The sequence below is a fragment of the Bombina bombina genome, chromosome 5 (genome assembly GCF_027579735.1).
Source record: "Bombina bombina isolate aBomBom1 chromosome 5, aBomBom1.pri, whole genome shotgun sequence".
In the NCBI taxonomy this organism is placed as follows: domain Eukaryota; kingdom Metazoa; phylum Chordata; class Amphibia; order Anura; family Bombinatoridae; genus Bombina; species Bombina bombina.
The window spans coordinates 873,650,279-873,664,939 of NC_069503.1; the positions used below are offsets into that span (position 1 = coordinate 873,650,279).

Consider the following 14,661-nt stretch of genomic DNA (forward strand, 5'->3'; position numbering starts at 1 on the left):
CGATCACACTCACACTCACCACCTAGACATGACAACCGACCACCACAACACAGAATACAATGGCCATAGGGCTGCCCGGAGGGAGGCACCCTACTCTTACCCAAGGTTACATCATATTATAATCGTGAGCCCTTCGTTACTCTTAACATAGAGGGCTCCGAATTACAATTCCTCGTAGATACGGGAGCTACTTGCTCCACTATCTTGGGCGAATTATACGATGGACCCTTGCGAGAGTCTAATCCCTCTGTGGGAATCACAGGTGTGCCAATTCCTACCTTCCGCACTCCACTCCTCACAGTTCAAATACCCGACTCTCCCAAAACTTTGTCCCACTCGTTCCACATTATCCGGGGTTGCCCCTTTAGTCTCCTTGGTCGAGACTTGATGGGTAAACTGGGAATAATGATGACAATATCACGGAACGGTGGCATGACGGTCGACTTTGACCTCAGTGAATCAGGCGAATCGCCCGAGGAATCACTGTCGTCGGAGACGGCCATGTTAAGCAATCAGATACATCAGGTTACTGACCATGTCCGTAATCTGCCTTCAACCACAGATTTTGACACTCTCTTTGACAGCGTTCCCCCTACCTTATGGTCAACAGGACCATATGATACGGGGACCATAGACTGCACCCCATATAGGGCAACGTTGCGTGAAGACTGCTCCCCAGTTTTCATTAAACAATACCCTATTAGTGACGACAAGCTGGAGGGCATAGGCCCCATGATTAAGGTATTTCTGGAGAAAGGTATTCTGAAACATACCATCTCCCCGTATAACACACCCATTAACCCCTTGCCTAAGCCGGCGGGCGGTTATCGTTTTATTCAAGACCTAAGGGCCGTGAATAAATTAATTATACCTCTCCCTCCCTTAGTCCCGGATGTGACCGCACTACTTACGGCCATTCCACACAATGCAGAAATTTTTTCTACCATTGATTTGGCTAATGCTTTCTTCTCTGTACCCGTTGATGTGGACACTCAACAGTTGTTCAGTTTCACGTACAGAGGGCTTCAGATGACCTGGCAAAAAAATGCCCCAAGGATTTACGGACAGCCCGGCCGCATTCGGCCTAGTCCTCAATACCATGCTCAAGAGCTGGACCAGCCCCTGTGGTTCCGTCCTTTTGCAATATGTTGATGACCTGTTATTGTGTAGTACTTCATGCGAGGCAGGGGAAAAGGACCTAGTGGACCTTTTGTTGTTCCTCGCCCATGAAGGGCTCAAGGTGTCTAAACAGAAACTGCAAAACTGTCAGCCACAAGTTGAGTACTTAGGCTTTGTCCTGTCCAAAGGCAAACGAGAACTCAGTGCAAAAAGAGTAAAAGCCCTCTCTAAACTGCCAAAGCCTGCCACTCCCAAAGAAATGCTGACCTTTCTTGGGATAATAAACTATTGTCGACAGTGGATACCAGACTGCTCCCACTACGACTCAATCCTCCGCACCGTTTGCCACAGTGACTCTCCACCCACAATTCACTGGACAGAGACTCTGACCCATGCATACAATGAACTTGCCAGGTCCATCACCACTTCCCCTGCCCTCAGCCTCCCTGACTACACAAAGCCTTTTCATTTGTACGCAAGGGAAAATTGTAAAACCATGGCGGCTGTCTGTGCCCAAGAGCATGGTAGTAACTCTTTCCGTCCTGTAGCCTTTTTATCTAAAAAGCTGCCCATCCCTGTGCAGGGTATGCCTTCATGCCTGCGATCCCTCGCAGCGTGTGCCATGGCCGTTGAGATGTGCGAACCTATCACACTGGGACATTCACTTGTTTTACATACCTCCCATCAGGTTTTGCACCTCCTTAACAATCTGCAAACACAACACATGACTGCCCAGAGACTTAGTGGTTATGAAATACTGCTTACCAGTACTTCTGAGTTAACCATTAAGTACTGTGCAACTAACTCAGGCCCTGCGTCTATTCTCAAGGCCTTGTTATCCTCTGACGTACCACAATCTGACCTCCCCCTTCACGACTGCATTGCACTCATTCACTCCACACTATTCCGGGGGTCCCTGACGTCTTTGTGGATGGCTCATGTCGCCGCCCAGATGACCACACGTACCTTGCAGGATATGCAGTGGTCCAGCTTCCCGACATTGTTATTGAATCTTCCTGTGTCATGCATAATTCTGCTCAGGCAGCTGAATTAATAGCTCTCACTCGAGCCTGTGAACTTTTTGCTGATGCCTCTGTAAATATCTATACCGACTCCAGATATGCCTTTGGAGTGGTACATGATTTTCGCATGATTTGGAAACAAAGAGGTTTCAAGTCTGCCGACAGTAAAAGCATCAGTCACACCACACTTATCACAGAACTCTTACAAGCCATCCTGCTCCCAAAAGAAATAGCTGTCATACACTGCCGAGCACATACTAACCTTAACAATCCTATTGCTAGGGGTAATGCATTAGCTGACACAGTAGCCAAACAAGCAGCTAAGATCTCTCCATTTCAAGACAGTGTTTATCCCATACTTGTGGCACCCTCTCTGGTCGACGATGTGCTCACATCGTCACTACAGCAGTTTGCCACTGTCACTGATATCAAATACTGGGTCTCTCAGAAGCTCGAATTAAACCCTCAGGGGTTTTATTCGAAAGAGGGGAAAGATGGGACAATCATTGGTATCCCTGAAACTAGTGCACCCATTTTTATTTCACAAGCCCACGGTGTCAGTCACCTGAGCATCCACAACACTTTACAGTTAATCAAACCTTACTTCTGCATACAAAATCTACAGTTACATGTACAATCTTACATTAACCGTTGCATCACTTGTCTGCAAACCAAACACAACAATAAACCTGCAAAACATGAACACCTAACACCACCATCCGCACCTTTCACCCACCTGCAGATAGATTTCACACACATACCTAAAACAGGAACCAAACAATTTTACCTGCTGGTCATAGTTGACCAATTTTCTCGCTGGCCTGAGGCCTTTCCTACCACTAGGGAAGACGCAAAAACAGTAGTGAAACACCTTTGCACTGATGTCATTCCCAGATTTGGTTGCCCCCTGCAGATTAACTCAGACAATGGCCCAGCTTTTGTTAGTAAGGTATTGCAGGAATTGGTAACTCACTTACAGATAAAATGGAAGTTTCACATACCATATCACCCCCAGAGCTCAGGGGTGGTAGAAAGGATGAACCGGACCATTAAGGAAAAACTCCTTAAGGCCACGGGAGGGAATTGGGTCAAATGGCAGGATCATTTACCTGCAGTCTTAGCTGAGGTACGGATGTCCCCAAGCAAATCCACTCAGCTGTCTCCTTTTGAGATTTTAATGGGTAGACCGTTCCCCACTACCTGGGTCAGGAACCCACACATAGTCACTGGTGATTTAGATTTAATCAGGGAACGATATGTACATGAATTAATCTCTGTTTTGAATGGCAACTATGGTGATGTGGCCTCTCGTTTTCCTCTTCCCTCACAGGAACCAACCCACAGCTTCAAGGTCGGAGACACAGTGTGCATCAGACAGCTGAATAAAGCAAAGAAGGGAGGCTTCCCATACGGTCCACCTACCGAAGTTGTGGCCATCACTCGTACTGCCATCCTCACAGCCCAGGAGCCCATCTGGATCCACGCATCTAGGGTAAAGCTCTGTCCAAAGAGGGGTGAAGCTGGCTGTCTAGTCCCTTCTGAAACATCTGTACCACCAGTCCAGGACGTCTCAGAAAACAGTTGTGCCTAAAGAGGGGTGAAGTGTTCACAAAGTCCCTTCTGTAACACCTGTAGCATTCTCGACTGCCAGTCCAAAGAGGGGTGAAGTTGGTCACACAGTCCCTTCTGTAACATCTATATCCACAGTGACATATATTGGATTTGCGGGGATATGAAAATCCGCATTAGGCTAGAGGGACAATGGTCTGGGGAATGTGCTCTAGCAAAAGTTATCATGCCTCTCCACATTTTAGGTGTAGATGACATACACATACACACTCACCACACCTAGGCTGACCATATTGCCGCTTTAAAAAGGGACACATATGAAAAATACATATGTTAGGGCTGTTTTCAGGGCTGTTTAAAGAAATGGTTTTGTATAAGAACCCTCACATATGTATTTTTCATATGTGTTCCTTCTTAAAGCGGCAATATGGTCAGCCTAACCACACCTCCTCTCATCGTACACGGAGACAGACTAAGGCTATCCCAGGTAGTTTTGACCCCCATGTATACATAGACGCTATAGGGGTCCCAAGGGGGGTCCCAAATGAATTTAAGGCCCGTGACCAGGTTAAAGCTGGATTTGAATCCATCTTCCCCATCATAACTGCCAATAAAAATGTAGACTGGATAAACTATATATTTTATAATCAACAACGTTTTGTTAATTATACCAGAGATGCCCTTAAAGGCATTGCTGAGCAACTCGGCCCAACCTCTTACATGACATTCCAAAACCGCATGGCCTTAGACATGCTTTTAGCAGAGAAAGGAGGGGTGTGTAAAGTAATTGATGATCAAACTGGTGGGTCATGCTGTACATTCATACCAGATAATACAGGTCCCACTGGAAAAGTAACGCTTGCTATTAAGAAATTGGAAGAATTATCCATTGAATTAAAGAAAAACTCAGGCATTGATAACCCCTGGGATAAATTCTTCACTGGCTTAGGCTTCCTAGAATGGCTAAAAAATATTGGTACCTTTATTGTTTTCATTGCTTTGTTTATACTATTCTGTTATTGTTGTTTTAAGATAGTTGTTTTCTGCATTGCTAAACATACACGCCTGCCACCCCAAACCCCTATCTCCCAGTGTGCACAATACCTACAGGTTCTACCACACCAACCTAATCGAAATCCACAACATCGTCGATACCATCCTGCTAATACCACATACAAAAATGTCCCATTCCACTCCAGACGTTAGTCCAGTAGTAGTCATTGTTATGACTAAAGAGGGGAATTGTCAGGGAACATCACTTATTTGTGTTGCACACTTTACCTATGTACTTATTTTACATTATCTATAATGTTATGCACTGATGTATTTTTTCTGCACTCCATTCGTAATATCATTTTTTCTGAGACACTTGTAATAGCAGTTTGCAAATTTCAGTTGCTGATCTGTCTGAACAGGAAATAAGGTACTTGTTTTTAAAGCCAACAAACCTAGGGACTTTTTGTAAGCCAAAACCACAACTGTTACAGAGCAGCACCCACCTATATTATTTCCTGTAAGCTGCAGAATATACATTTTTTTTCTCTTCTTCATGTCTGTTCTTTTTTTCATATATGTTATGCTGCATGCCAATAAGGCCATTAGGAAATATATTACTGTGTTATGCTTGGCCAATAAGATGATGCTACGCACCAGAAATGCCCACGTGTATCCACGTCTATATATTGTGCTTTTGGGTCCCACAATAAATGGAACATTTGCTAATGATAACCTGCCTGTGTGTGTTATTTTGGTAATTGTTTCCCAGACGTCTGAGAAGGTCACTGTTTTCCTCCAAGACTCATCTTCCAATATTGCCCCGGGATAATTCCTAACAAAAAGTGTATTTATATAACTGTGTTGGTTATGCAAAACTAGGGAATGGTTAATAAAGGGATTATCTATCTTTTCAAACAATAAAAATTCTGGTGTAGACTGTCCCTTTAATGATAATGTTAATTAGCTACATTTGCACTATAAATTGTATTGGTAAAGGCTTTTTGTAATTCTATTATAGGCAGTTGTACATGTGATTGTGGCTAAACCTAAATAGGTGCTTGCTTGCCAGTCGATCAGACTTTTGTATATGCACCAATCAACAGCTAAGTACTCTCTGACATCTGCAACTGGGCTGTATAAGAGGTACCGAACTATTTGCTAAAAAAAACATCTGCACAGCCCTGACATATTTTGACTTTGATGTCTCTTTAACATGGAATGCTTTTGTATCATAAGATAAAATGCTTTATTGTGCAAAGTAAAAAAAATTATAACACTATTTCATTATTCCTTTTGCCTTCTTTTCCCGTAATTTCTTAAGCCTAACCATGCTACACATCTGTCCCCAATTTTCCACAGCAGAGGTGATAAGATATCATAAAGCAAAACAATGTAAGTTTTATTGAAATAAGTAACAGTGATAATCCTTGTCTACTCTAGAAACAAACTCAGATTGGCTCTGACAAACTAGACAAGAGGTGGGGGGAGTCTGGACACTTAAAAATTATTCCAGTCTCAATCTATTAGGAGCTGCGTTTACTGCCGTGCGTTGGCCCCAAAAAAGCTACTTTTCAATTCAGTGTAATCACATTAGCACAATTTTGGTTGATTTTCAAACTCATAAATGGACCGCTCAACAAAAAGCCAGATCTACCTTATAGAGCCGAAAACTCTTGGGCGATCACAATACGTTTCAACTCACTTTTTGAGCCCAGTTTTTGCTTATTGAATTCTGTACCTCAAGGCACTTGATTAGTCCATGGATGGGATTTTCGGGCATCTGTAAGACTTTTTTTTGCGTCTATTTCCAAACAATCTTATACATAGCAAGTAAGTTAAACACTCTGAAATGGCCACTAGAGAGATTCTAGAGGTTGGTTAACATACATGACATTGATTAATTAAAGCTCCATTTATCCCTATTGGTGAGGCTGTATACAGTCAATAGGGTACATATTTACATATGACTACATGATAATATGTACAACAAAGGGCATCTGCAGGAAAACTTACTTCAGGACACCAACATCTACAAATTGTATCATTTTGTATTTCATTATGAAATAAATTATGAAAATTATGTTTTTACAGGAGATCGCATAATCACAACTTTCAGCGTTAACTATTGCAAAATGTTTCCATCCGCACCACTGCTAACCCATCTAAATTCATCTATAAGGTTAAATTATAAGGGTTAATAATAGTAGAATAGTTTCTTGTATACTATAGGTGCAAATATTATTGACAATCACTTTTTGCACTTATAGGAGGGTATTTGCACTGAGAAGACTTATTTAACATGAGTTGTAAAGGGAGCAACAAAAAAGAGTGCTAACTCCTCTTATTAATAAGAATAGTAACTAGTAGTGTGAATTAAAAATTAGAGTAAATTGAATATTTCTATTCACAATTTCACTTTATTTAAACAGAATCAAGACATACAAATTAAAAACACTTAAACTCTGCTGCCATCCAATAATCGGTGGTGAATATAGACTACTGAGAGATGGATTACCAACAGTAATACTCCTGGTTAACTATAGTCCGGTCATTGAGAGCATCGCCTCTCGCATTTTAACCAGCTTACTCTACTTGCCAGTATAATAAGTTAACGTGTGGTTGATTTATGCTTTTGTATATATGATTGTTCACTCCGGTTATCCTATTAAGGTTATGCATTGTTCCTTTAGTATAAGGCAAGATCATTGTTAATACAACTCCCGCTATAGAAGGAGTTTAGTTGAGATTACAACAGGGATCCTGTATGAATGTTTCCCTAGATGCTTAGTATACACACTGGATTGGGATTTGATGTATTTATTTACATCACCCGTGCATCAATCTTATCTTCACTCTAGCGTAACTATAGTTAACCAGGAGTATTACTGTTGGTAATCCATCTCTCAGTAGTCTATATTCACCACCGTTTATCGGATGGCAGCAGAGTTTAAGTGTTTTTAATTTGTGTGTCTTGATTCTGTTTAAATAAAGTGAAATTGTGAATAGAAATATTCAATTTACCCTAATTTTTAATTCACACTACTAGTTTCTACTCTTATTAATAAGAGGAGTTAGCACTCTTTTTTGTCGCTCCCTTTGCAACTTGTGTTAAATGAGTCATCTATTAGGTTAGCTGGATGGGCACACTGTGCACTGTTTTTTGCCATTTGACAACTTCTACTAGGATTCTTGTAAACTATATTTATTTCTCTTGTTTCTTAAAGGTCTGTATCCATTTTAAAGTAAACTATACACAAAATGGTGGATACGAGGTTCTATGCAAAACACTTGCACTTCTTTTAGACTGTAAATCTCAACCCTGCTTCCTTGCTGCTTAGTATCTTTATAAAAGACCATTAAACAAGATTGCACAATCGTCAAAAAGCCTCCATGCACTCTAAGCCAAAACGTGTTCATATATTATTGAACTTGTAATTGGGAACGAGCATTCGTGACCATGAGTTCAATAACATATGCACTCTAGTGAAAGAGGAAGCGCAAAAGCAAAACTTTGGACATCCTATATCTGATCTAGATCGAGTTCTTACCTGATGCAGTATATTTCCAGTCATAGAAAGATAGTAGAAAATAATTTGCTAAAATTATCAAAAATCCAGACAAAGTTAACAAATTTGGAGCAATCCAAAGAGGAACTATCTAGAAAAAAAAATAATAGAAAAAGATGTTATTTTCTTCTGTATGAATTTTTTTTTTAATTAAACTGAATTTTTGTTAAAGGGACAATCTAATCAAAATTAAACGTTCATGATTCAGATAGGGCATGCACTTCTAAACAACTTTCCAATTTAATTTTATCATCAAATTTGCTTTGTTCTCTTGGTATTCCTCATTTAAAACTAAACCTAGGTAGGCTCATATGATAATTTCTAAGCCCTTGAAGGACGCCTCTTATCTCGGTACATTTTAACAGTATTTCACAGATAGACAGCACTAGTTCATGTGTGCCATACAGATGACATTGTGCTCACGCCTGTGGAGTTATTTATCAGTCAGCACTGATTGGCTAACATGCAAGTCTGTCAAAATAACTGAAATAAGGGAGCAGTCTGCAGAGGTTTAGATACAAGGTTATCACAGAGGTAAAATGTGTATTAATATAACAGTGTTGATTATGCAAAACTGGGGAATGGGTAATAAAAGGGATTATTTAGCTTTTTAATCATTAAAAATTCTGTAGTAGACTGTCCCTTTAAGCTAAAATTTGCTGTACATTAATTTCTCAATTAAAAAAAGATATGACTTTTAAACAACATGCAAGAATATGTCAGAGTTTTAGTTTTCTTTCATACATTCAAACTAATTCATAGAGCAAAATAGCAAGATATTTTTCCATTCAACAGTAGATAAAGAGTAAATAAATATATGTTGCATTCATGGGTGTCTGCAGCAGGAAGAAGCACAGCTTACTGGGAGCTATATAGCATGATTGAAGTTGTAGTTTACTATATCACTCTCAGGATTGTACCACTGGAATTCTGATCTATAATTCTCAGGATGCAGTCTACAGTGGTGGGGAGTGAGCTTCATGAAAAGGCAGAAAGCTTTTGTATGAGGTCCTGCCCCCTCCACCATGCAGTGTTTTTATAAACCCCTGGCACACACTGGGAAAAAAGCAGCTGAGAGTAAAGTATGACTCTTTGCACAGGTATGGTATACTTGTGTATGAACCATGGGTACACACTGGGGAAGGCAGCTGTGAGTGTGGTCTTACTGTCTTCACTGGTAGGGGGAAGCACTGTTTGTATGAGCTACTGTGGAAGGCAGCTGTGAGTGTGGTCTTACTCTCTTCACTGGTAGGGGGAAGCACTGTGTGTATGAGCTACTGGGGAAGGCAGCTGTGAGTGTGGTCTTACTGTCTTCACTGGTAGGGGGAAGCACTGTGTGTATGAGCTACTGGGGAAGGCAGCTGTGAGTGTGGTCTTACTCTCTTCACTGGTAGGGGGAAGCACTGTGTGTATGAGCTACTGGACAAAATACTGGGGAAGGCAGCTTGCAGTGTGGTCAGGCCCTCTGCACAGGTAGAAGGTGCACTGAGTGTATGAGCCCATGTTGCACACTAGAGAAACCAGCTGTGAGTATGATCTGATACAGGTAAGGCGATGAGCCCATTGTAAACACTGGGAAAGTCAACTGGGAGCATGGTCTTAACCTTTATACAGGTATGGGGATAGACTGTACCATTACCTGAATATTATATATTTATATGTATGGTCAGACTATCTGCACAAGTAGGAGGGTGCATTTTATGTTTCAGCCCCTGGTACACACTGGGGAAGGCAACTGGGAGTATGATCTAACCCTCTGCACAGGAAGAAGGATGTACTAGTAATCTTAAAGGGGCACAAAACCCAAACCCAACATTTTAATTTCATGATATAGAGCATACATTTTTTTTTAAAAAGTCCAATTGCTTCATTCTCTTGGTATTTTTTGTTGAAGGTGCAGCAATGCACTACGGAGACCTATCTGAACACATAGTGTGAGACAGTGATAAGAGGCATATATGTGCAGTCACCAATCAGCAGCTAGCTACTAGTAGTGCATTGCTACTCCTTAGCATACCTAAGAATGCTTTTCAACAAAGAGTTCCAAAAGAACAAAACAAAGTCAATTGGAAAGTTGATTAAAATTGTATGTTCTATCTGAGTCATGAAAGTTTAAATTTGACTTTACTCTGCATCATCAACTCCATAATATAAATGTATCTGTATGGTCAGACTGTCTGCACAGGTAGGGGGATACACCTTTCCAGTGATTTAAAACTCTGCACCATGACTTCCATATTACATATATTTCCACCCCCAGCACCTTTTAGCAGCAGCAAACAATAAGGTATTTCATTAATGTTAAACGAGTTAACACTTTCTGTGCAGGGTCCTCCTACTCATTTATATTTTGCATGTCTGCTAGCAGCTTTAGGCTGTATAATATATGTATATCAGAGGCGCAGCTAACATTGGTGCAGCAGGTGCAGTGACACCAGGGCCCAAGTGCTGGGGGTAGGGTTGCCACCTCAGCCATGTTTTCCTGGACACTTATGAGTTACACATGCTGCAGGGTGTGCAGGGGGGAACATGAATTGGAGCCCTGGGCAGCACACAGATATTGATCCTGGACAGCACTATTCATGTTCCTCCCTGCATACCCTGCAGCAGGTGTAACTCATAAGTGTCCAGGAAAACATGGCTTAGGGGGCAACCCTAGCTGGGGGGCCCAGAACAGCCAGTCGATACATAGGTGTGTGCAGAATCTGTATAATCCTAATGCAGGGGAGTCTTTTATTAGTGCAGGTTAGTGCTCCATCTATCTATCTATCTATCTATCTATCCATCTATCCATCCTCAAAATCATTATAAAGAGCAGCATGTATGTTATTAACATTGCTTGCATCTGAGTCACCTTTGGGTTGGCCAAAAAAATGTTTGCACTAGGACCCTCTGTTGAGTAGTTCAGCTACTGACATATTTGTTAATTTATGTTGGTTTGTGTAAGTTCAGATGACAGTGCACATCCCAACTTATAATTTAACTGTGAACTAAATAGAAGATAATTTCATTTTGTTTCTTTTGCTTTATAACGGTAAAATGCAACAGATCAAATTAACAAAATGTAAAATAAATAAATAAAACTATATGCTCCTTCTATTTAATTTATATGTTAGGAGATAAAGTGAGTCCCATCACGTTAAATAGGGAACATAGAAGAACTAATGCTGTCTTAAAGGCAAAGGCGGGTCACACCAAATATTGATTTAATTTAGATTTAATTTAGATTTTTCTTCTGTTCACTCACTTTGCATTTTGTTAATTGATCATTTCTATTTTTTTTTTTTTAAAGCATTCTTGCATCACAGCATTTTCTCACACCTGTCTAAAACCTTTGCATAGTATATATACAGTATATATATATATATATATATATATATATATATATATATGTATATACACTTACCGGCCATTTTATTAGGTAAACCTGTTCAATTGCTTGGTAACACAAATTGCTAATCAGTCAATCACATGGCAGCAACTCAATACATTTAGGCATCTAGACGTGGTGAAGACGACTTGCTGAAGTTCAAACCGAGCATCAGAATGGGGAAGAAAGGGGATTTAAGCTTGTTGGTGCCAGATGGACTGGTCTGAGTATTTTAAAAACTGCTGATCTACTGGGATTTTAACGCACAACCATCTCTAGAGTTTACAGAGAATGGTCCAAAAAAGAGAAAATATCCAGTGAGCGGCAGTTATGTGGACGAAAATGCCTTGTTGATGTCAGAGGTCGGAGGTGAATGGGCAGACTGGTTCAAGATGATAGAAAGGCAACAATAACTCAAATAACCACTCGTTACAACCAAGGTATGCTGAATACCATCTCTAAATGCACAACACGTCAAACCTTGATGCAGACCGGGTGCCAGTCCTGACAACTAAGAACAGGAAACTGAGGCTACAATTCACACAGGCTCACCAAAATTGGACAAAAGAAGATTGGTAAAACATTTCCTGGTCTGATAAGTCTCGGTTTCAGCTGTGACATTCAGATGGTAGGGTCAGAATTTGGCGTAAACAACATGAAAGTATGGATCCATCCTGCCTTGTATCAATGATTCAGGCTGGTGGTGGTGGTGGTGTAATGGTGTGGGGGATATTTTCTTGGCAAACTTTGGGCACCTTAGTACCAATTGAACATCGTTTAAACGCCATGGCCTACCTAAGTATTGTTGCTGACCATGTCCATCCCTTTATGACTACAGTGTACCCATCTTCTGATGGCTACTTCCAGAAGGCAAAAGGGGGTCCAACCCAGTACTAGCAAGGTGTACCTAATAAAGTGGCCAGTGAGTGGGTATATATATATATTTATATTTAAAACACGGTGTGCCCAGGCTTGTCTGGAGCTAACTGTCTGTGCAGCTGTCTGCAAGTGCTGGTGAGTTTTGAAGGGTCGTGGGATGTGTACCCAGTCCGGTTTGAGTGTGCAGTCCATTTCCGTGTTTTTTATGTGTCTAGGGAAATTACAAAGTGTCTATGTAACCCTTGTTTGTATCTCAGTGCGTTTGGTTGAAGGCATTGTGTGGCTGTTGGTTAGGGATCTAGGGAGGGAGAGGCCTTGACGTGGTCCTGGGCCTATCACCGTTTGGCCAAATGCTAACTCTTCCATTTTGCTTTTAATCTAGCTGTGTGCTTGAAAGAGAGTGCTAAACTTTCTTTGTGTTGTGTGTATATATATATATATCTGAAAAAGAATTTATGAAGCAGGAGTGCAGGGTGAAGTATGTCCCTGACACCTCTGTCCCATATAGTCTACCCTTACTGGCACAAAGCCATGAATACTGAAATATGTAAATCAGAGACAAATCACCCCTTATTGCAAGAAAATAATATATTTAATAACAAAATAAAACAAAACACAACAAAATCTAAATATTCCTAATAAAAAGAAAAACCACTATAGCGATGAAAAATATATGTGATAATGTCCATAACGGAGGTAATAATAACAATGTATAAACTGCTCCAAGGGTACCCTTAAGGAAGGAAATTATGTAAAATCTTCAGAGCTCTCAAAGGGCCTTAAATTGAAGATGAAAGTATTTCCCAATTGCGGTAAAGTAAAGTCCAAAATTTGCAACATAAAGGTGTTTATAGGTAAATGATCCCTTGTATCCAATAAGGAATAAATTAACAAACACAGAAAGCAGCTGTCATGGTTGCACAGTGATTAATAAACAAAGCAATCGTCAGAAAGCAAAAAGCAAACAGTGCAGTCTCCCCCAGCTATGTTATATCAGTCCTTGCAAAGCGGATGCTAGTATAGGCAGGGTTAGTGTAAGAAAATTGAAAGTTCTCGCCCTTGAATATCCAGGATACGATATCCCTCAAGCGATGCTGCTCAATTGCAGTGCTGGTGGATTACTTACCCAATCCTCCTGACAATATCACAACTAGCTCCTAGTGCTGGGAGGCCGGTTGCCTGTTGCTAAAACATGTGATGTGCTAATCCGTTTTCCGTGCATGCAGATTTATAGCTGACTGTTGCAAAGTGATACCGCAATTCTTGGCAGTCACAATCAAAGTATGCTCCGTTGGACAACTGTAGCTGCCTCTCCTGCTACGTACGTTTCACCCATCACAGCATGGGGCTTCTTCCGGCAATGGCTCAATTGCGGTATCACTTTGCAACAGTCAGCTACAAATCTGCATGCACGGAAAACGGATTAGCACGTCACATGTTTTAGCAACAGGCAACCGGCCTCCCAGCACTAGGAGCTAGTTGTGATATTGTCAGGAGGGTTGGGTAAGTAATCCACCAGCACTGCAATTGAGCAGCATCGCTTGAGGGATATCGTATCCTGGATATTCAAGGGCGAGAACTTTCAATTTTCTTACACTAACCCTGCCTATACTAGCATCCGCTTTGCAAGGACTGATATAACATAGCTGGGGGAGACTGCACTGTTTGCTTTTTGCTTTCTGACGATTGCTTTGTTTATTAATCACTGTGCAACCATGACAGCTGCTTTCTGTGTTTGTTAATTTATTCCTTATTGGATACAAGGGATCATTTACCTATAAACACCTTTATGTTGCAAATTTTGGACTTTACTTTACCGCAATTGGGAAATACTTTCATCTTCAATTTAAGGCCCTTTGAGAGCTCTGAAGATTTTACATCATTTCCTTCCTTAAGGGTACCCTTGGAGCAGTTTATACATTGTTATTATTACCTCCGTTATGGACATTATCATATATATTTTTCATCGCTATAGTGGTTTTTCTTTTTATTAGGAATATTTAGATTTTGTTGTGTTTTGTTTTATTTTGTTATTAAATATATTATTTTCTTGCAATAAGGGGTGATTTGTCTCTGATTTACATATTTCAGTATTCATGGTTTTGTGCCAGTAAGGGTGGACTATATGGGACAGAGGTGT

The 14,661-nt window shown here is 40.7% G+C and overlaps 1 protein-coding gene across 1 annotated transcript in view; it reads right to left on the reverse strand.

Annotated features, from left to right (window-relative positions):
* LOC128661646 (ethanolaminephosphotransferase 1-like) overlaps positions 1-14,661 on the reverse strand; it is a 189,672-nt gene that overhangs the window by 145,309 nt on the left and 29,702 nt on the right. The window contains exon 3 of the mRNA XM_053715877.1: positions 8,255-8,363. Within this exon, the coding sequence (XP_053571852.1) occupies positions 8,255-8,363 (109 nt within the window). The remainder of the gene's footprint in view (positions 1-8,254; positions 8,364-14,661) is intronic.